Source organism: Ovis canadensis, chromosome 25 (assembly GCF_042477335.2).
Source record: "Ovis canadensis isolate MfBH-ARS-UI-01 breed Bighorn chromosome 25, ARS-UI_OviCan_v2, whole genome shotgun sequence".
In the NCBI taxonomy this organism is placed as follows: domain Eukaryota; kingdom Metazoa; phylum Chordata; class Mammalia; order Artiodactyla; family Bovidae; genus Ovis; species Ovis canadensis.
This window is the reverse complement of record NC_091269.1, coordinates 31,293,479-31,314,465: the sequence shown is the minus strand read 5'-3', so window position 1 is coordinate 31,314,465 and position 20,987 is coordinate 31,293,479. Positions and strand designations below refer to the sequence as shown.

The 20,987-nt window shown below is 53.0% G+C and overlaps 1 protein-coding gene across 8 annotated transcripts in view; it reads left to right on the top strand.

Moving 5' to 3' along the window:
- RASGEF1A (RasGEF domain family member 1A) overlaps positions 1 to 20,987 on the top strand; it is a 178,089-nt gene that overhangs the window by 121,109 nt on the left and 35,993 nt on the right. For 2 of the 8 annotated variants that reach the window (XM_069571672.1, XM_069571670.1), the window contains exons 1-2: positions 17,935 to 18,033; positions 18,122 to 18,285. The exons of 1 other annotated variant lie outside the window; for it this stretch is intronic. Coding sequence is in view for 1 of the 7 variants with exons in the window: in XM_069571671.2 (XP_069427772.1) it covers positions 18,016 to 18,033 (18 nt within the window). In the remaining 6 variants the exon portion in view is untranslated. Of the gene's footprint in view, positions 1 to 16,859; positions 17,028 to 17,911; positions 18,034 to 18,121; positions 18,400 to 20,987 lie in introns of those variants that run through there. 5 more of the 8 variants (XM_069571674.1, XM_069571676.1, XM_069571669.1 and 2 more) reach the window with 5 other exon arrangements.

Below are 20,987 nucleotides of genomic sequence, written 5' to 3'. Positions count from 1 at the left end.
GGGAGTTCTAGTTGCAGCATGCACTCTTACTTGAGTGTGGGATCCAGTTCCCTGACCAGGGGTCAAACCAAGGCCCCTGCTGTGGGAGCATGGAATCTTGGAAGCCATTGGTCTACGAGGGAAGTCCCCTCTTTGCCTGTTTCTAAAGTGAAATTATGGCTAAGGGGAGACTTACTCCATGTGATATAGAAATGTCTTTTTTTTCTTTTTTCCATTTTGGAGGTTGTATTTTCAATACCTTTATAGTGTTCTTTGAAGCACAAATTTTTGAATTGTCATGAAATCCAATTCATCTCTTTTTCATTTGGTTGCTTTTGCTGTCATAAGTAAAAAAACCGTTGCCTTATCCAGGGTCACAAAGATGCTTTTTCTTCGAGTTTTATGGTTTTCACTCTTATATTTAGATTGAGTTAATTTTTGCACATAGTAGCGAGATAGGGGTTCAACTTCGTTCTTTCAAGTGTGGCTCTTTAATTATCTCTGTACCATTTGTTGAAAAGACTGTTCTTTCCCCAGTGAAATGCCTTGCTACCTTGGTTAAAAATCAATTGATTATCAATGCACAAGTGTATTTTTGAGCTCTCAATCCTATTCCCTTGGTCTATATATAACTAACCTTATGCCAGTATTATACAGACTTGATTACTGTAGGCTTTGTAGAAAGTTTTAAAATGGGGAAGTGTGAGTCTTCCAGCTTCATTCATCTTTTTAAAATTGCTTTTGCAATCTTTTGTTCTTGGTCCCTTGTGTTTTCCTGTGCATTTTAGGAACAACTTGTCAGTTTCTGCAAAAAAAAAAAAAAAAGAAAAGTAGCTAGAGTTTGGGGGTAATCACATTAAATATGAAGATCAATTTGGGGAATATTGCCATCTTAATAATATTGCCTTCTAACCCAGGAACATGGCTCCATGTATTTAAGGCTAACTCTTTTCCAACTATGTTTTGTAGTTTCCAGTATAAAATTCTTGCACTTCTTCTGTTAAATTTATTGCCAAGTATTTTGTTCTTTTTGATGCTGTTGTAAATGAAATTGTTTTCTTAATTTTATTTTCAGGTTGTTCATTACAAGTATATAGTATTACAATTGATTTTTGTATATTGATCTTATATCCTGCAGCCTTGCTGAACTGATTTATTGGAATTACTGTTCGGCTATGAATTTGTTCATAGTTGGAGTTTGCTGGGCAGAAAAGTATGGAGTTCTAATTGTGTGCATTTGTGTGTGTATGTGTATTTTTTAAGGAATTTTCATACAAAAGACCATGTCATCTACAAAAAAGATTATCTCACTTCTTTCTTCCAGTGTGGATGTCTTTTATGTCTTGCATCTTTCCTAATCAGTTCCATTCAGTTCAGTTCAGTCGCCCAGTCATGTCCGACTCTTTGCAACCCCATGGACTGCAGCATGCCAGGCTTCCCTGTCCATCACCAGCTCCCAGAGTTTGCTCAAACTCATGTCCCTCAAGTTGGTGATGCCAGCCAACCATCTTATATTCTGTCATCCTCTTCTCCTCCTGCCTTCAATCTTTTCCAGCATCAGGGTCTTTTTCAAATGAATCAGTTCTTCTCATGAGGTGGCCAGAGTATTGGAGTTTCAGCTTCAGCATCAGTCCTTCCAAAGCATATTCAGGACTTATTTCCCTTAGGAGTGACTGGTTTGATCTCCTTGCAGTCCGAGGGACTCTCAAGAGTCTTCTCCAGCAGCACTATTCAAAAGCATCAATTCTTTGGTGCTCAGCTTCCTTTATAGTCCAGCTCTCACATTCCATACATGACTACTGGAAAAACCATAGCTTTGACTAGACGGACCTTTTTAATATGCTGTCTGGGTTTGTCATAGCTTTTCTTCCAAGGAGCACACGTCTTTTAATTTCATGGTTGCAGTCACCATCTGCAGTGATTTTCCAGCGCCCCCAAAATAAAATCTTTCACTGTTTCCTAATAGTCCTGGTTAAAACCTCTAGTACAATACTGAATAAAAGTTGAGATCTCTCTTCTTTATAGACATATTTTTACAGTTATAACTATCATTCTAAGCACTGTTATCTGCATTCCATAAGTTTTGGTATATTGTGTTTTCATTTCTATTTATCTCAAGTCATTTAAAATTTCCCCTGTTATTTCTTTCTCCAGTGCTTATATAGTAGTGGTTGGTGTAATTTCCACACGCATTTGTGAAATTCCCAGATTTCTTTCTGTTATTGACTCCTGCTATTCCTTTATGGCCACAGAACATACTTTGTATGATTTTAGTTCTTTTAAATTTACTAGAATGTGTTTTATGGCCTAACATATGTATCTTGGGGAATGTTCCATGGCCACTAGAGGAGAATATGTACTCTGTTATTGTTAAATGTTCTATGCGTGTCTGTTAGTTCTAGTTGGTTTATTGTGTTGTTCAAGTCTTCTGTTTACAAAATGACCTACTGTCAAGTTGTTTCATCCATTCTTGAAAGTGGGATCTTGAAGTCTCAAGATATTTTTGTTGAATTCTCTGTTTTACTCTTTAATTCTATCAGTTTTTGCTCTTAAATTTGGGGGTTCCATTCTTGGGTGCATACATTTATAATTGTCATATCCTCTTGATGGATTGGCTCTCTTATCATTATAAAACATCCTTTGTCTCTAATAACAGTTTTTCTTAAAGTCTATTGTGTCTGATGAAGTCTGTGTTGCCTGATATTAAAGTCTATTTTGACTGATCCAGCCATTCCAGCTCTGTTTTGGTTACTATTTACATGAGATATCTTTTCCATCCCTTCTTTCAACCTATTTGTCTTGGAATCTAAATTGTGTCTCTTGTAGGAAACATGGTTAGATGATGGTTTTAAATTCATTTTGCCAATCTCTGGGTTTTAAGTGCAGTGTTTATTTTAATCCATATATATTTCATGCAATTGCTGGTAAGATAGTGCTTGCTATTTGGTTTTCATATGTTATGTTTGTTCTTCTATTCCTTCATTATTGCTTTCTTTTGTGCTGAGTAGATCTTTTGTAGTGCCATTTTAATTTCCTTGTCATTTCTTTTTACTGTATATTTTTGAGTTATTTCCTTTGTTGCTTGGCAGATTAACATCTTTACTAATAACAATATAATTCTGATTAATATCATCTTCATTTCAGTAGTATACAAAAACTTTGCTCCTCTGTAGTTCTGTTACCTCCCCTATAAATTGTCATAAAATTTACATTTTTATACATTGTGTACTCCTCAGCAGTACCTATAATTATTGCTTTATACAGTTGTTTTTTAATTCAGATAGGAGAAAAAAGAGTTACAAACATAAAATACATTTGTACTGTCTTTTATACTTACCTAGGGATTGGGGGCAGGAGGAGAAGGGGACGACAGAGGATGAGATGGCTGGATGGCATCACTGACTTGATGGACACGAGTTTGAGTGAACTCCGGGAGTTGGTGATGGACAGGGAGGCCTGGCGTGCTGCGATTCATGGGGTCGCAAAGAGTCGGACACGACTGAGCGACTCAACTGAACTGAACTGATGTAGTTACTTTTACTGATCCTTTTCATTTTTTCATCTGTATTTGAGTTCCTGGGCGTCCTTTAATTTCAGCCTGAAGGACTTGTTTAGTAGTTATTGTAGGGTGAGCCTCCTAATGACAGGTTCTGTTTTCATTTGCTGGGCAATTCCTTCCTCATTTTTGAAGGACAGTTTTGCTGCATAAAGAGTTGTTGGTTGACATCTTTTTTCTTTCAGTACTTTGTATATGTTATCCCACTGCTTTCTGCCCTACCCTTCTCTGGTTTCTGATAGGGAATCTGCTTGGAGTTTGCTGAGCTTTTTGGTTGTGTAGATTGATGTTTTTCATCAAGTTTGGGACACTTTAGCCATCGGTGCTTCCGATATTCTTTTATTTATTCATTTATGGTTGCACTGGGTCTGTGTTGCTGCACTGACTTTCTCTACTCTTGCCGAGCAAGGGCTGCTCTTCCGCGTGGTGCACGGCCTTCTCACTGCTGCGCCTGCTCTTGCTGCGGAGCTCAGGCGCTCGGCACACGGGCTTCAGCAGTTGCTGCACGTAGGCTGTAGGCTCCGTGGTGGCGGCAGGCCGTCCAGTATTCTTGTTGCTCCTTTCTCTCCTTTCTCTCTGAGACTGCCGTTATGTGCCTGTTGGTATGCCTGATGGTATCTGAGATGGTATCTGTACTTATTTTCCTTCACTCTGTTAAGTTTCTGTTCCTCAGACTGGGTGACATTAGTTGACCTCTCCAGGTTTATCGGTTCTTTTTTCTGCCTGTACAAATCTGCTGTTGAGTCCCCTAGTTAAATTTTCATTTCAGTTACTGTAGTTTTCAGTACTGGGATTTCTGTTTTTTTAAATAATTTATACCCTTTTGTTGATATTCTTTATTTGGTGAAGCATTGTTTCCATACTTTAATTATTCAGACATAGTTTCCTTAATTCCTTTTTTCCTATTTTATTGAGATATAATTGACAAAATATTGTAAAAGTTTAAGGTATAAACCATGATGATTTCATAGATGCATATTTTTCAAAATGATTAGCACAAAAGTTTAGTTGATATCCATCATGCCACAGTTACAGATTTAGTTTCTTAAAAAATTTTTTTATTTTCTTTGCCCCAGGTCTTAGTTGTGGCATGCAGGACCTTCAGTCTTCATTGCTGCATGCTGAATGTTTTAGCTGTGGCATGTGAACTCTTAGTCATGGCGTGTGGGATCTGGCTTCCTGAACAAGGATCCAGCCTGGGCCCCCTGCACTGGAAGCATGAAATCTCAGCCACTGGACCACTAGGGAAGTCCCACAAATTGTTTTTTTATGATGATAACTTTTAAGATTTACTCTCTTAGCTACTTTTAAATGTACTCTACAGTACTGTTAACTGTAGTCATCATGTTGTAACTATATCCTCAGAACTTATTTATCTTACTGTGGGTTTTTACCTTGTGACTGCTTTGTCAGGATGGTCACTGTGGTATGTTTGTGGCCACTGCATCACATCACACTTGAGTGCCTCGTGCTAGGGGACCGCCCAGCCACCCAGCAGAATGTCCTGAGGCTGGTACAGAACATGAAGAGTTGCCCAGAGAAAAGAGTGAGCTGAAACTAGTGTGTGAGGTGTGTGCCTTTTAGTTCAGAAAAAGAACCCCACATGTACATGTAAATTATCTCATGAACACAGAAAATTCTGAGTGGCTGCACACAAGATTAATCAACTGTGGATGTCTCTGGGGAGGGGCTGGGACCTGGGGGGGGCACTTACTCTTCCTTGTGTAATCTTTGCATTATTGAGTGTTTTGTCATGAGCATATATTGCATTTTCAATTTTAAAACAGGTAAAATAAACAAGCAAACCAGGCAAGCAAACATGTGAATGCAAGCGAAGACCCTGCCCCTCTGGGCTTTGGTCTCTTCCTCTCCTCTGGGGCCCCGGTGCTGGCTGGGAGAATGACCACTTCTCTGTAGGCAGTGCCCACGATTCCTACCACGCCCCCAGGACAGGAGTGGGACCTGGAGGGGAGAGGGCACACAGTCTGCTCTCAGCTCTGTGCCCTTGCTGGGTGTTCTCAGGACAGGCCTCAGGCAGTGAGGGCCAGGATGGGGGTGCTGGCCTGGGGGCTGCAGCTGTCTGGAGTTAGAGGAGAGGGTAGGTTGGTGGGATCCTGCAAGATGCCACGATTCTGGAACTAACTGTGAGAAACCCCTCCTGGGAACGTTTGTGTCTGCCTAGGGACAGGCACACGCACAGAAGTACACACAGGTCACCTTGTGTCCGTTTGGGGTCGGGTCCCTTCCTACCAGCCTGAAGCATCATTCTCTTTGGCTCCAGACAGGATGTGTCTGTGAGGATGCTCCTGGGTAGGCAGCCGTGGCCCCTCCCAGGGAGGCGCTTAGAACTACCAGAGGCCCCCCTGCCTGCTCACTCCGATCAGCTCAACCAGCCTTTCCTCTGGACTCTGCTCGGGGGTCCCTCAGTGAGCCTCCCCTGCTCAGAGGCCTCCCTGTCCATCACAGGCAGCCTCTTCCTGCCACAGGAGAGAGGGCTGGGAGAGAGCCTGGGAGCCTCACAATGGCCCAGGTGTGTTTTCATGGTCGTAGGGTCTCTGCAGGACCTATGTGGTCATGAGGATGGGACAGTGAGCAAGGAAATCAGAGGAAGAACCCAAACTTCCCTCAGTATATAAGTAAACTGTCACAAAGCATAATGTAACTCTCCAAAATATTGAAGTCAGCCAAGTAAATAGAGAAGCTCAAGCGTAGGAGACCATGTGTTCTGCTCTGGGTAAAACCTTTTCCCGAAGGTGGAATTCAAACGTACCTGAGTCACACCCTGCACACTTCCACCTGCTCAGCTCCCCGTGCCCCCACTGGGTCAGGGCCTCACCCGGCCTAGGTCACTGCCTACGGTGTGCAAGGAGTGGGTCCCCTGGTGCCTGTGCCCAAGAATCACGGAACAAGTCTCCAGTCTCCTCCACTAGGAGAGAGGCTTGTGGTGGTCCCGGGATGTGTGTCTTGATGGCTTTGGGCTGGGACGTGCAGGTGAGCGGGTTTTCAGGGGCTCCTGCAGGGCTGGCTGGTGGGGAGGGCCCCCACAGAGGAGCAGCTCAGGAGGAGGAGAGCCCAGGCCAGTCCAGCATCCTGCACGGAGCCCCTGAGGCCTTCCCTGGGCTTGGCACCAGCTGAAGCTTGGCTGTAAGCAGTTACGTCCTGTTGAAATCCTGGGCCTGGGTCAGCTGGGTGCCCCCGGATGGCCTCAGGTGGCCACAGTGAGGGAAGAGGTGGGAAGACTGTTCCAGAAGCTGAGGGGGTGGGGGGAGGCTCGGGCTGGAGAGTGTGTGCCAAACCAGGAGAAAAAGAAGTTGCAGATGCAGGCTGCTTTTTATTTTTTAGAAAGGTGGATGATAAGAGATTGGAAGGCAGCTAACAGGGGTCAGGGGTCAGGGAGGCTGTGTTTGTGGGTCCAGAGAAGCGCAGAGCTGAGAGGAAGTGGAGACAGAAGCTGCAGGGGAGAGGGGGGTGGGAAGGAGGAGAGCCCCCAGGGGGGGCTCCAAGGACCAGCCCACCCGATGGCTAGGGCTCCATCCAAAGGAGAGGATGAAGTGGGAAGGCAGACCGGGAGCCCCAGGGCCTGGGAAGGGGCAGGAGGAGCTCCAGAAGCACAAGTGGGGTTGGGAAGGAGTTTGGGAGCTGGCCAAGGCTAAGGGGAACCCAGTGAGATGGAAGAAGTCCCTCCCCCATATGCTGGCAGCTCCGAATCCTGGCCATCCCCACCCCTACCCCACCAAGCTGGGCTGGTACTGACTCCCTGTCCCCATTCCCCACCCCCACCCCAAGCAGGTCCAAAGCATCCACCCACCCCAACACACACACACACAGGTGCTCAGGGGATCTCAGGAATGAGTGCTCTGGCAGTCTTCTCTGAGAACTGGAGCGAGATAACCTTGTGGGTAGCAGTCATTGACTCAGTCCCACCATACCTTCTCTGTTGTGTTCAGTCGCTCAGTTGTTCTGACTCTTTGTGACCCCATGCACTGCAACACGCCAGGCTTCCTTGTCCTTCACTATCTCCCAGAGTTTGTTCAAACTCATGTCCGTTGAGTCAATAATACCACCCAACCATCTCATCCTCTGTCGCCCCCTTCTTCTTTCTCCGTCAGTCTTTCCCAGCATCAGGATCTTTTCCAGTGAGCCGGCTCTTCTCATCAGGTGGCCAAAGTATTGGAGCTTCAGCATCAGTCCTCCCAATGAGTATTCAGAGTTGATTTCCTTCAGGATTGACTGGTTTGATCTCCTTGAAGTCCAGGGGACTCTCAAGAGTCTTCTCCAGCACCACAATTCAAAAGCATCAGTTCTTTGGCACTCAGCCTTCTTTATGGTTGAACTCTTACGTTCATAGATGACTACTGGAAAAACCATAGCTTTGACTATATGGACCTTTGTCAGCAAAGTGATGTCTTTGCTTTTTAATACGCTTTCTAGGTTTGTCATAGCTTTTCTTCCATGGAGCAAGCATCTTTTAATTTCACGAAGCAAGTGTCTTTTAATTTCATGGCTGCAGTCACCGTCTGCAGTGATTTTGGAGCCCAAGAAAATAAACTCTGTCACTGTTTCCACTGTGTCCCCATCTATTTTCATGAAGCAATGGGGCAAAACACCATGATCTTAGTTTTTTGAATATTGAGTTTTAAGCCAACTTTTTCACTCTCCTCTTTCACCTTCATCAAGAGGCTCTTCAGTTCCTCTTCACTTTCTGCCATTAGGGCGGTATCATCTGCATATCTGAGGTTATTGATATTTTTCTGAGCATCCCTAAGAGGTCGCTGCTGAGTCAGCTCCCAAGGGCTTAAAGCTAGTACCTAGCTGCACTGGGACTGCTCAGGGTCTTGAGGGGAGCATCAAACCTTGAACCTTCTGTTTCTTACTTTCTGTTGGGGAAAGCCTCACAGGTAGCTTGGGTCTCCCTGCCCCGTCTCAACTCAGCTGAGCTTCGGAAGAATTCCCAGGAAGCCATAGTGTGCATGGTGGAACAGTGGGTAAAGAATCTGCCTGCCAGTGCAGACACATGGGAGATGCAGGTTTGATCCCTGGGTCGGGGAGATCCCCTAAAGAAGGGAACAGCAACCTGCTCCAGTATTCTTGCCTGGAATATTCCATAGGTAGAGGTGTCTGGCAGGCTACAGTCAATGGGATTGCACAGAGTCAGATACGACTGAGCACTTCCACATGTACGCACACACGTCTCCCACTGCAGGCCCCCACATCCGTCTTTCTTTGGCTCGAGTGCACTGAGCTCCTTCTGTTCTTGGGAGCCTTTGCACTTGCTGTGCCTTCTGCCTGGCACACCCTTCCTGGTACATTTACCAGGACATTCCCACCCTGCTTAGCAGCCTCTGCTCCAGGCTCACCCCCCACCCTGCCCAGGGAGGTGGCCTTGGACCCTCAGGCTGTATGCCATCCCCTACTCATCACCAGCTGGATTTTGTTCTTTTGTTTACCCTTCTTCCCTCCCATAACCCTGAGGGTAAACTCTGAGTGCAGAGACAATGTCTCTGAGAACTTGGCACATAGTAAATGTTCATTAACTTAAAAAAACAATGAATAAGTGAATAGTTAGGAATGCAACATGCCACTCAGTGGTTGAGGAGCCCACCAATGAGGAGCCGGAGGAGTGGTGCAGATCCAGGGCCTTGGTGCCTCTTTCTCCATGCTCTCACCCAAGGCAGACATCACTACACCACACAGCACACGTGACTGATGGAAACCAGACAGGAGCTCAGATCTCAGGGAGGCCCTCCAGGGAGCCACTAGCTCTCCTTAAGAGGTGGTGGGACGAAGGCTAGGGTATAAGGTGCCATCCAAGGGCAAGGCCCTCGAGCATGCTCTGAGCATCAGGAAGGCTTCCTGGAGGAGGTGACAGGGTGGGCCCAAAAGGCACTGGGACAGAGAGAGAAGAAGAGCCACAGTTTGGAGGATGGGTGATCACATAAGTCGTGGAGGTGAGAATCAAGTGGATAAATCCCCAAGACAGTAAAAACCAGCCTGTACAGGGAGGAGGGCACCTGTTAGGCTGGCTCCCACAGATTGTCCCTGCCTGGGACCAAGCAGAGCCTTCTGGTCTGCCAGCTGGAGGGAGAAGCTAGTGGGATGTAAGGAGAGAAGCAACGAGCACTGCTGAGAACATACAGCAGATCACACTGTTGGTGAGCGAGGCAGCGCAGGGCCCTGTCCTGAGGCTGGAGGGTGCTGCTCCCGTTCAGCTGTGCTGCCTGATGCAGCCTTTCCTGATGCCCACCCAGCAGGGTCCATGGGCTCTTCTGATCCTTCATGCTGCCTGGCTGCCCTGGGCACCCTCTCTTCCTTGGTTGCACCCTGGCTGGCAGGAACAGGTCTCCCTTCTCTAGGAGCGGTGAGGATGCTCAAGGGGCGGCACCCCCTGGTGGGCTACTGCCAAGCCAGCCCTGCTTCCTACCAGGCATCCTCAGGAGGAGCACCATAGCATCCCATCCTGTTTAGCAAAAGAACATGTATTTCAATATGCTGATGACAGAGACAGTCATGTGCAGTGGAGAAATTTTGGGAAGTGTTCGATGAAGACATAGAAGAGGAGGCCAGTGGTGGGCAGGTGCCCTGAGGACCCTTTCAGGGTGGATATGCCAGTCTGTGTCATACGCACATACTCATGCACAGGGAGGCCACAGGTACACGCATGCACACGTGTGCACACGTGTACTCATGATACCCACGCACACTCATGCACAAAGAACACACATGCCAATATTGATACGTGCACACAGGCACACACAAGCCTGTGCACAAGTGCAAGATCACGTGTGTGTGCATGGACCTGCTATACTTTCCACCAGGCTACCAAGGAGGGGCTGTTGTCCCACGAGGTGCCTTGTGGAAACCCACCTCTGTCATCCGCTTCTCGCCTTTCCCACCAATGACTCTGACACTCGTGCTAACACCCTGTGCTACGTTAAAGGGTATTTTTGCAGATGGCACAAGTGAGAATTGAGACTCAGGCTTCTGGTTGCCACGAAGCCGCTTGCTCCTGGTAGATGGGCCTCTCCTGTGTCTTCATTTGCAGGCCCTCTGTCTCTCGCTAGCTCTGAGGTGGAGGCCCTGCAGGGCGCCATGAGGACATTCACACCTTGTCCTGGCCCCACTGGCTGGCCTGTTCCCCAGGCAGTCCTCACTCCTCTAGGGTGGGAGCTTTGCGTGGGGCAGGGTCTTTCCCTTTACACCTCCTGCCTTTGCCACCCCTGTGTATCCTCTCGTCAGGCTCCTATGTCATCCCAGGGAGTGAGTCCCTGTTTGGGGTGGGGACTGAGGCTCACAGAAGTGTGACCTTGCCCAGGGCCATCTGCTAATGACTGCAGAGTCCAGGGGCAGCTCGCTGAGGGTCCCGTGTGCTTCCTCATCCACCACCGCCCAGAGAACAACCATCGTCTTGGACAGAGTGGCCGGCAGGGCTCCAAGGCCATGGGGCTGCCCAGCCTCAGGTCACGGGCCTTCTGGAGGACCCAACCTCGGGATCTTCATCCTCTCAGCATGGCCCTGCAAGACCCAGAAGTCTCACCTTGGTCCTGACCTCCACATGACCACCCCCCCCCGCCCAGGGTCAGCTTCCCCATGGCAAGGCCTCCAAATGGGAAGGTCATGTTCTCTTGGCCAGAGGACTGTTCTCTAATGATAACCAATACTGGAATGGCCTTTTAACATCAGGGTTGCCCATCAGGTTGCCAAATATTTGACTCGGAGGAATGGGAACTTTCGGGGTGCCATGGCAGGTGGGGTCTTGCCACTCTGGTCCAGGGGGAGTCTGTCTGCCCGGGCCACCAGCCAGGTTCCTCTGCACCTCCCACCGCTGTCACGTGCTGGGGACTCAGGTCTGGGTTCCTCAGGGAAAGGGGTTTCTTTCTCCTCCTTTGCTCTTGGGAGATAAATGCTGGTGGCTGGTCCCACACATAGACCAGAAAACCGCCTCCAGAATCTGAATTGGCTAGGGAGTGTCGCCAGAAGGGAGGCCTGGGTTGTGAGGAACTAACTTATTTCTTGGAGAGCAGGAACCTGAGTGTGGCCTCTCTGAGGCCTGGGGGTGGGGCCGTGGAAAGGGCCAGAGTGTGGCCTCAGGTGGTCCTCCTGGTACTTGCTTGCTCCTCACCCCTTCCTGGTCCACCCACCGTGGGCACCAGGGCACCAGCCCAGAGGCTCTGCAGGCCCCCCTGGGCTGGTTGCTCCACCTCTGCCTGGTGATCTCTGCCCAGTACTGCCAGCCTGGATTGGTGGGCACTCAATGTGAAGGGGTGGCAGGATTCAGGGGAGCACGGCCAGGGAGGGCTGCTAGGAACTGGTCCCAATTCACTGGAGGACAGGACCAGATATGCTTATGCCCAGGCACCCCCTTCCTTTCCTTCCTCCACTGAGGGTCCTCACGGATCTCCTCCCACCTGCCGTCCCTCCTTCTCTGGAAGTGGAAGCCAGGCTTCTGGCACCAAGCATGGAGGGACAGCTCTCCTGATGTACCCAGTTCCCCTTGCAAAGGGCTGGTTCTCTAACGTCTGGCCCCTCCTGGCACCCTTTGTGAGAGCAGGCTCCCCCATGCACCAAGATCTCTGCCTCCTTCCAGCCCTGCCCACTGGGGCACCCAGGCCCCTCCCCAACCCCTAGGACCCTCTGGGTCTGGCTAGGCCCCTGGGGAACTGTCCCCACCTAGCCCGCCTGGCCCCTTGGTTCCCCTGCACCTGGGCCCAGGGAGGGAGCCAGGCTGCAGTTAACACACAACCCTGTGGCCGCCTAAAGTCCCTTCTCCACCTCCTCCTTTCCCAGCTTGTTGACAGGAGAGTGATGACGGGCCCGGGTGCAGGGAGCGGCCGCCATCCCAGGTGGTCTGTGCTGTTAGTCATGGTTAGTTGCACGCCTAGTTGCACATTTGTGGCAAGTTACACAACCTGGCGGATGGGTGGCTCTACCTTAATCTATTTTCACATAGACGAAGGGGAGTGCCACAGTCAAGGCAAGCAGAGGCAACGGAAAGGCTTCTTGGGGGATCCTGCAGGGGGCTGCTCTGTTGGCAGAGCAGTAACCTGTGCTGTGTGAGGGGGCATCAGAATGGTCTACTCTCCTCTCATTTGCGCTCCCCTGCCCTTTGGGCTCCGGTGATACCTAAAACCATATCAGTGTGTTTGTTTCCAACATTATCCTCCAAAGGGAGTGTCCATGGGACAGGGCTAGGGAAGTTTAGACAGCCGTGTGTGTTCTCAGTGGACGTCAGCCTGCCTACCTCATCTGGGTCCCCTGAGGACAGGGTCAGCAGTCAGGTCCTGCCCCAGGGTGTCAAACACACGTGCCATGAAGCTCACGGGTTAGCGTGGGTGTGAGCTTGGGCAACCCATGACTGCTCAGACTGCTGACTGGCCCTCGGGGCACACCATATCCCACAGGTTCCTGTTAAACACTGTTAGCGAGGGCGTGGAGGAAACTGGAAAGGGCCTCTCCGGGGGTGGTTATGAGTTCAGATGGCCTGGGCTGCCTCCCAGGCCAGGCGGAGAGCCCTGGACAGCTCAAGTCCTCGGAACTAGAAACTGAGAAGTTTCCCAGGGCTTACCACGTGCTTGATTCTCTGGCTTCATGTTTTGCCGGCTGCCCTGTGACCTGGGGGTCATGAACCCTGCTTTATATCCAGGAAATGATAACTCAGAGAGGCGCCTGCCTCATCCATGACACTCAGAGTTGGAGCCGAAGCTCTGCCTGCACGGCTGCCCTGGGTCATAAAGTGGCTGGTTGGGTGGGGGCCTCAGCTGGACAGTGTGGGGAGGGGAGTGTGTGCAGGAAGCAGAATCTGACTGTCACCTGCTCCCTCACCAGTGGCGGTCACCTCTATTGGTCCCTCAGGTCCCATGAGACTCTCACCTGAGCCTGCTGGCACCTGCCCCTCCCCCCCATGCCCCCCACCCTCCCTGGAGCCTTAGCTTCTGAGGACTTAGCCTCCACAGGGTCTTTGTCGTGATGCTGGTCCACACCCCAGCACCTGGGGCCCTGCTCCCTCTGCTCTGCAAATGGGAGTCACCCAAGACGAGGCCCCCTTCCATCTTCCAAAACTAAAACCTTGCAGGCTGTACCTTTTTAAAGGAAGGAAGTTTTTACCCAGAGAGGCCTTTGGTTTTGGACAGAATGAGGAGAGGGAGGCAGAGACCACCTTAAAATGCCCCTTTCCCCAGTTCTGCTTCTCTGAGTTGTGGCTCACAACACACTTGGAAGGGTCTCGAGGCTCAGACAGCTTTGCCCTGACTGGCATGTTATTTCTTCTTCTTCTTTTTTCTCTCTCCCAACTTTTTTCTAAATATAAATTGTTCTGAAGTGTCATGTACATATAGGAAAGCGCATGATCATAAATGTTGCAGCTCAGACTTCTCTTGGGGTGAATACATGGGTGATCAGTACCCAGCCCCAGCAGACCCCTTGGCTCCTGATTAGATGTTCTTTCGCGTCTGGTTTCTTCTGCTCCACGTGATGCTGGTAAGACAGATCCTGGTGTGTCCACTCTTGTTGATGGCGGCACTCCCAGAGTGATTCTACCTCCTCGCTGTGGAGGGCAGCCAGCTGGTTCCCAGTATAGAACCATTGTGGACAGTGGTGCTCTAAACACTGCTGGATGGGTCTTCGGGTGTGAGTGTGTAAGCATTTCTGGTGGTTCTGCACCCAGCGAGGAATTCTGCAGTCTGTGTACACTTGGCTTTCTTAGGCACTGTCTTCCCACGTGGCTTTACCAGTTCAGCTCTCACCACCGATGGGAGTTTCTCTTGTGCCACACCCCTGTCAGCACCTGGAATTTTCTGCCTTTCCATTTTAGCCACCCTGGTGGGCGTACAGCAGTATCACACGGTGGTGTGAAGTTTCCTTCCCCTGATGACTAATGAAATTGAGTGCTTTTTCTTATGTTTATCATCTTTTTGGATATCCTTCTTCAAGTCTTTTGCCTATTTTTAAAACGTTGGGTCTTCAGACTTTTTGATTTATGTGAGTTCTTTATATATTCTGGACATGAAGCCTGAACTGGATGTATACACCTACGTCTAGCTCTGCACACGTATTCACAGGCATACATACACACACGTGTTCACTCAACAGAGAGGTGTCAAGTGCCCCCGTATGCAAACATGTCCCAGTCCCTGGGGCACAGCCGTGAACAGACCAACAAGGCCTTGCACTCACAGAGCTCAGTTCTCCCTAGAGGAGACACTGACAAATAAGGAAGTAGAAAGAATATGTCAGACTGAAGTGGCCTTCAGAAGGAAAGTTCAGGGGGAGAGGAAGTGTGGGAGTGGAGGTTAACACTGTAAATATGTCACCAAGAAGGTGACACCTCAGTACAGACTCAAGAGGAAGAACGCTGCACACAGAGGGCGGGCGAGCAGGGGGCGGGTGGGGGCAGTGGAAGGTGGGAGGTTTCCTGTCGGAGCACCCACATGGCCACTAGACCCTGGCTTTCATTTCACTGAGGGTTCTGGGCAGTGGGTGGGCAGGACCCAACATAGGTTTTAACAGGGCCAATCGAGCTACTGTGTCAAGGCAGGATGGGTGGAAGCAGGGACATTAATTAGGAGCCTGTAGCCCTGAGTCCAGCCTCCTGTCCCAGTTTCTCGTTGGTCCCAGGTGTCTGTACTTGTGAGGATGTCCAGGGTCACTGTCATCCCGGAATCAGGCTTTGCGGCTCTTTGCTCAGAGTGTCCTCGCATGGTCATGGGATAGATGCCCTGTTCCTGGCCTCATGGCCAGCCCACATCATCTGGGCTGCCTCATCTTCCCAGAAGCCCCCAGCACATGTCCACTGGCCGCACCACACCTGGTTCCTTTTCCACTTTCTGAAGCCAGCTCTGGCAAGGTTACTGGGTTCCCGTATTGGTCCCCTCAAGCTCTCCCTGTAGCATCTTGCTCCCTGAGCCCAGCCCCACCCACAGCTTCAGGCAGGGGAACAGCCTGGCAGGGGTCAGCCCTGGCAGGCCCATCTCCCTGCCTCCATGGGAACCAGGAAGGATGTGGCTGTGGTCCATGTGCACACATGAATGCTGAGGTCACACCTGTGAGCAGAGGAGAGAGAGCACCATCCATGTATGTGAGGACATTCCTATCGCAGGGACAGTGGGCAGCGGGTGCTCCTTCCTCCTGGGAAAGCATCTACCTTATCAAGGGATGCTGGTGAAACCTGTGAGTGAGCATGTATAGAAAGGTGCAGTGGGGCTGTACATGGGCTCAGCCACCTCCTCTGGACTGCAACACCTAGAGAGGCAGAGGGGAAGGCTTGCTCTGAATGCAGGTGGCAGTAGGGGTGTTAACTGCCCACGTGGACTTTCTGGAACTATACTGTGGCCACCTGAGGGTCTAACTGTCCTGCAGGGCTGTGGGATAGAGCCGAGGACTGTTGGGGGGAAGGTGCCTGGCAGACTCCCTCAGGGCAAAACCCTTCACCCCTCTTGGCACCATGGAGTTTTCTGAAGGGGCAGCGTGGCCAGGCAGGCTCAGGACCAAGGATCCAGGCTGGTCCTGCTGCCGTGAGTTCCCTGTGGAGGCCACTGTGAGCTCTGCATCCTCTGACTGGCGTGAAAGGAGATGCAGAAGCAGCAGGGGGAGGATAGTGTGAAAGCTTGTGTGTGTGTTGGGTGGGGGAGCTGATGTATCTGCAGCCCTGGCCATTTCTGCTGTTGCCCCCTTCTACCTAACTACCCACCCCAGGAGCTGTACAAGGCTATAGCTAATAGTGCAGGTGCTGGAGCAGTGAGATCTGGGTTCCAGTGTTAGAAGAGAAAGTGGAGTGGTTTCCAAACTGCTGTATCCTCTTGCAGGAGACTGGTGAAGGGACTCAGCACAGCCCCTCATTCCTCAGGACAGAAATAGCCGTCCTCCAGGACTCAGCCTGAGGGCCAGTCTTGCTACTGGTGACAGAACAGGCAAAGGAGAGGGAGCAGCTGAGGGGAGAGATGGATGTCTCACAGGGCTGCTGGGGGTGAGGTGTGGGGCTGTCCAAGGCAGGCTTCCAGCGGACCTACCTGAATACTGACAGGGTTACCTCTTCCCATCCCAGCCCCAGGCTTGCTCATGAGCTCTCCCAGATTCTGCCCTGTTCCCATTCCCAACTCAGCCTCTGGGCCCTCTGGTTCTAGACCTCCCAGAGAGGACAGTCTTCCCTCGGTCCACCTTTCCCTTTCAGATTCTCAGAGCCTGGGTTGAGGGCAACGCAGGAACCCGGTGGTGGGGCGATCGGTTGCCTGACAGGATTCTTTCTCAGCGCTGGGGCTCTTGAGGGCGGAATGACGCGTCGCTGTGCCGTGTGCCAGGCCCGCCCCATCCCGTGTCTTAGATTAGTCCTCCCACAAAAGCAGCTGCTGTGTCCCCTGTGTTCACTCAAGGAAACAGAACAGAGTTCCGTGGGACGCTCGAGGCCAGAGCTGTGTGGAGTGAGAACCCCGTGAGGGGAGGCATTCAAGCCAAGCGCTGGCCAAACACCTGCCGTAGTTCTGTAGTGGACATCTAAGATGAGGTGAGGCTGGGGAGGGTGAAGAGAGGCTCGAGGGAGGATACGGGGGCGCAGGGGGCTCTCCGTGAGCTGGATCTCACCAACACGACCGTTCCCACCCCGCGCGAAGCGCCTACCAGCACGGCGCCCCTTCGCCTAGTGCCAGAGCCCGTCCGGAGCGCCCAGCGCCGACACCCTGCTGTGGCCTCTGTACTGACGCCACCACCCGCTCCCCCTGCACTCCTGGCGCCCCCAAACCCCGCGCCGGGCCTGTGAGCCCGGCCCACGCTGCGCCGGTCCCCCGCCCCAACCCCTGCGCCTTCCCCACGCCCTCCCGCAGCGCCCCGCCCCGCCCCTGCCATGCCCCCTGCGCCACGCCCATTCGAACCCGGGCCGGGCGCCGGCCCCTGCCACGTGGTCCGCTCGGCCCCACCCAAGTCCCCTGCTACCGCTGGGCCCCCTACTTCGGCCCCACCCAGACTCCTAGCTTTCCGGCCCTGCCCCTCCCCGGGCGCCCGCCGCCCCTCGGCCCCGCCCCTGGCCCGGCCCCGCCCCTGGCCCGGCCCCGCCCCTGGCCCGGCCCCGCCCCTGGCCCGGCCCCGCCCCTGGCCCGGCCCCGCCCCTGGCCCGGCCCCGCCCCTGGCCCGGCCCCGCCCCTGGCCCGGCCCCGCCCCTGGCCCGGCCCCGCCCCTGGCCCGGCCCCGCCCCTGGCCCGGCCCCGCCCCTGGCCCGGCCCCGCCCCTGGCCCGGCCCCGCCCCTGGCCCGGCCCCGCCCCTGGCCCGGCCCCGCCCCTGGCCCGGCCCCGCCCCTGGCCCGGCCCCGCCCCTGGCCCGGCCCCGCCCCTGGCCCGGCCCCGCCCCTGGCCCGGCCCCGCCCCGCGGGAGGAGGCGGGCGTGGGGAAGTCCGCGGGCGGGGCCGAGGTTTGGAGCCGCCTGGGCGCGCGGGCAGAGAGGCAGCCGCACCCGAGACGCCCGCGGCGCCGGGGGACAGCGCTGGCAGCAGGTAGCCAGGATGTTTCTGGAGCCCCAGGTAGGGCTGCGGCCCGTGGCAGGTGCGGGGCGGCGGGTGGCGGAGGCGGTGACGCGGACGCGCTCGCAGGGCAACCCCTTGATTGCAGGAGGACCGCGGGGCTAGGAATTCCTGCGCCGCCGAGCTGCGGAAGCGGGGCTGACCTCCCGGCAAGGAGTGCGGCCACCCGGAGGACATCTTCAGCCAGGCCTGGAAGAAGCTTGCCCTTGGGAGCCACTCCCTCTGTGGGTCCCCGCGGGCAACTGCTGCCAGGTGGGCTGTGCCCAGGGCTCAGAACGGATAGGCAGCCGAGGCTGCCACTGCCTTGCCTGGCCCTGCTTGCGGAGGCCAGTGTTAGTCTACAGCTGAGCGGCACCTGCACAGCTGGTACGGACCCCTGTGGGGCGGATAGCGGTGGGGAGGCAGGTGACAGCAACCCAGCAGCAGGGCCGGCGGGAGGGTGGCTGCCCTAGGCCTGGCACAGTCAGGCGTGTAAGAGACAAGACCGCAGTGCATCCTTTTCCCGACTTGAGGGGCACAGAACCACCTGTTTGCCCTGGAGGAGACAGGGGGACTGTAACGAGGTGGGCACGTGGGAGGTGTGTACGTGTGTATGTGTGATGTGTGGGTGAGAGTGAGATTATGTGAAAACCGTGGGATGTTTAAATATGGGATGTGTGTGAGAGAGAGGGAGAAGCACAGAGTGGGGCAGGACACAGACACCTGTGTATTTAAGGGCAGTGAGCCTCAGGCTAGGGCTTTGAGGGATGTGGGCCCCACGATGAGGGGCAGCTTCTTTTCTATAGGAAGGAGGCTGAGAACCTGTCATGGAATTAATCCTGAGCATGAGGCAGTGTTACATTTCCATAGCAGTTTATTACAGTTCTTCCTTTGAGATGATCGGGTGATGTGATTCAGGTGCTGCTCTTTAAGCCCTCTCAGCCTGGAGCTCATCAGTGTAGACCCAGAACCTCAGGGGCCAAGAAGGGGGCTGCAACCGGGACTAATCAGGCCTGGCTGTGCCCAAGAAGCAGGACTCATTCGTTCTTTCATGTAGTCATTACTCATTTATTGAGCCCCTGCTATGTGCAGGCACTGTGGATTCAGCAGGGAACCAGATACAAACCACAGCTCCTGTCCTCATGGCTCACCTTCTAGCAAGAGAGACAGGGGGAGAAAAAATGCACAATCAATAAATGAGATATGGAATGTTACATGGTGATAAGTGTTAAAAGAGAAAAAATAAATGAATAGAAAATATCAAAGGTACATCAGGCAGGATAATTTAGATTATCAGCAGTAGCTGAACCACCCCCAAAGCCAGGGGCCAATAACAGCACAGTGTAATTTCCACTCATTGGCTTGTCCGTGAGGGGTTGGCAGGGCCCCACCCCGAGCCTTCCTCTCTCAAGGACCTGGGCTGACAGGTCCCATGGCAGAGGGGGAGTGAGGCCCTCGCACCGACATTTCAGTGCCCCACTTCACCGTGCCACACGTCACTTCCACTCACTGTTCTTGAGCCAGATGAGTCACATGGCCCCACTCAATCTCACTAGGACCAGCAGTGACAGTTCTCCTCAGCCTGGCGACATGTCCAGCGTGTTTGGTGCCCAGCACATTGACCACCAGTGTGGGGCTGCCTTCGGTAGGGCAGTCCAGGGAGCCTTTCACCTGAGGACCTGCTGGACGAGAGGCAGGGAGATAGTGGCGGGGGGGCAGGAGTGCCTGCCAGGATGTCAGGCCAAGCTTGGAAGTGGAAGCTGCCCGTGTGTTCAGGCACCAGACTGGAAGCCAGTGTCAGGGGCAGGGCTGGTGAGGCTGAGAGGATAGTCTGGCCAGCGCAAGGGGCTCAGGGGCTCAGCTGAGGGAGTGGAGGAGGAGAGAAGGCCCGATTTGATCACACTCTGAAGGTAAAGCGAGAGGCCCTGTTGATGGTGGAAATGTGGGGTGCAGATGGAGAAGAGGCAGCAGCTTGAGGAAGGAGTGGTGGGGAAGGATGCAGGTGGGGGCGCAGAGGAGCGAGAGCAGTTTGACACCCCCTGGGGCAATTCACCTGGCACTCGCGGGCAGTATGGAGTCCAGGGAGGGTCTGGCCCGGGAGCTGATGCGGAGCCCCAGCTTGCTCCATCCTGCGGGCTCTTGCCGCCTCTTGGCCATGCTGCCTACACTTGTACCTGCCGGTTCAGGACAGCCCGCCCAGGCGCCACGCCCGCCCCCATCTTGCTGGGCCTGCCTGCCGCTGGGGTTGGGGGAGCCTCGCGTGAGTTCCACCAGGGGAGGCAAGGTGAATGGAGGGAGCCAGAGCATCCTGTGTCGACCTGGCTGCCTTCTGAGGTGCTGGGGCACTGGGAACAGTCTCATAACCACCAAGACCGGGCCCACAGTGGTGCAGGGTCTGCACAGGCTGGGCCGTCTAGGACAGCCGCGTGGGGTATCGGCTTTGGTGTGGGTAGGATTTGACCAGGGAGATGGAGCTGAGGTACCTGTGGAAGCCACCTGCACCCTCCACTCCTCTGGGCTCCTTGGGAGTCTCCTCTGGGGAGTTGCAAGTAAGTGAGCAGAAAAGGGCTGGTCTCTCAGGGCTCTGGTGTGAGACCTGTTATGTCTCCCTGTTATTCCTTCTCCTGACCCGCTGGAAACTCCCTGGTTTGGAGTTTCCTTGGAAGCCCGCCTCAAGTCCTCCCTGACGTCTCCCTACAGAGTTATACCCCCCACCGCACCCCGTGCCCCCTCAGCACCCAGCACAGACATCTGATCCCGCGTCTCTCACTCACGCTGCGGGGGGCGTTACTGCTGCCTCTGCTGGCCAACAGGGTGCTCTGTGGGCTCCTCCAGTCCCAGGTGTGTGGCACAGGTCACAGGACCTCAGGGATGTTTGTCAGCTGAATAAGTGGGGGAAGGAAGAAGCAGACACAAGGGCTGGAGCGGCCCGCGGAGACTGCCCAGTTCTGCTTCCTTGTTTTACACATGGGGAG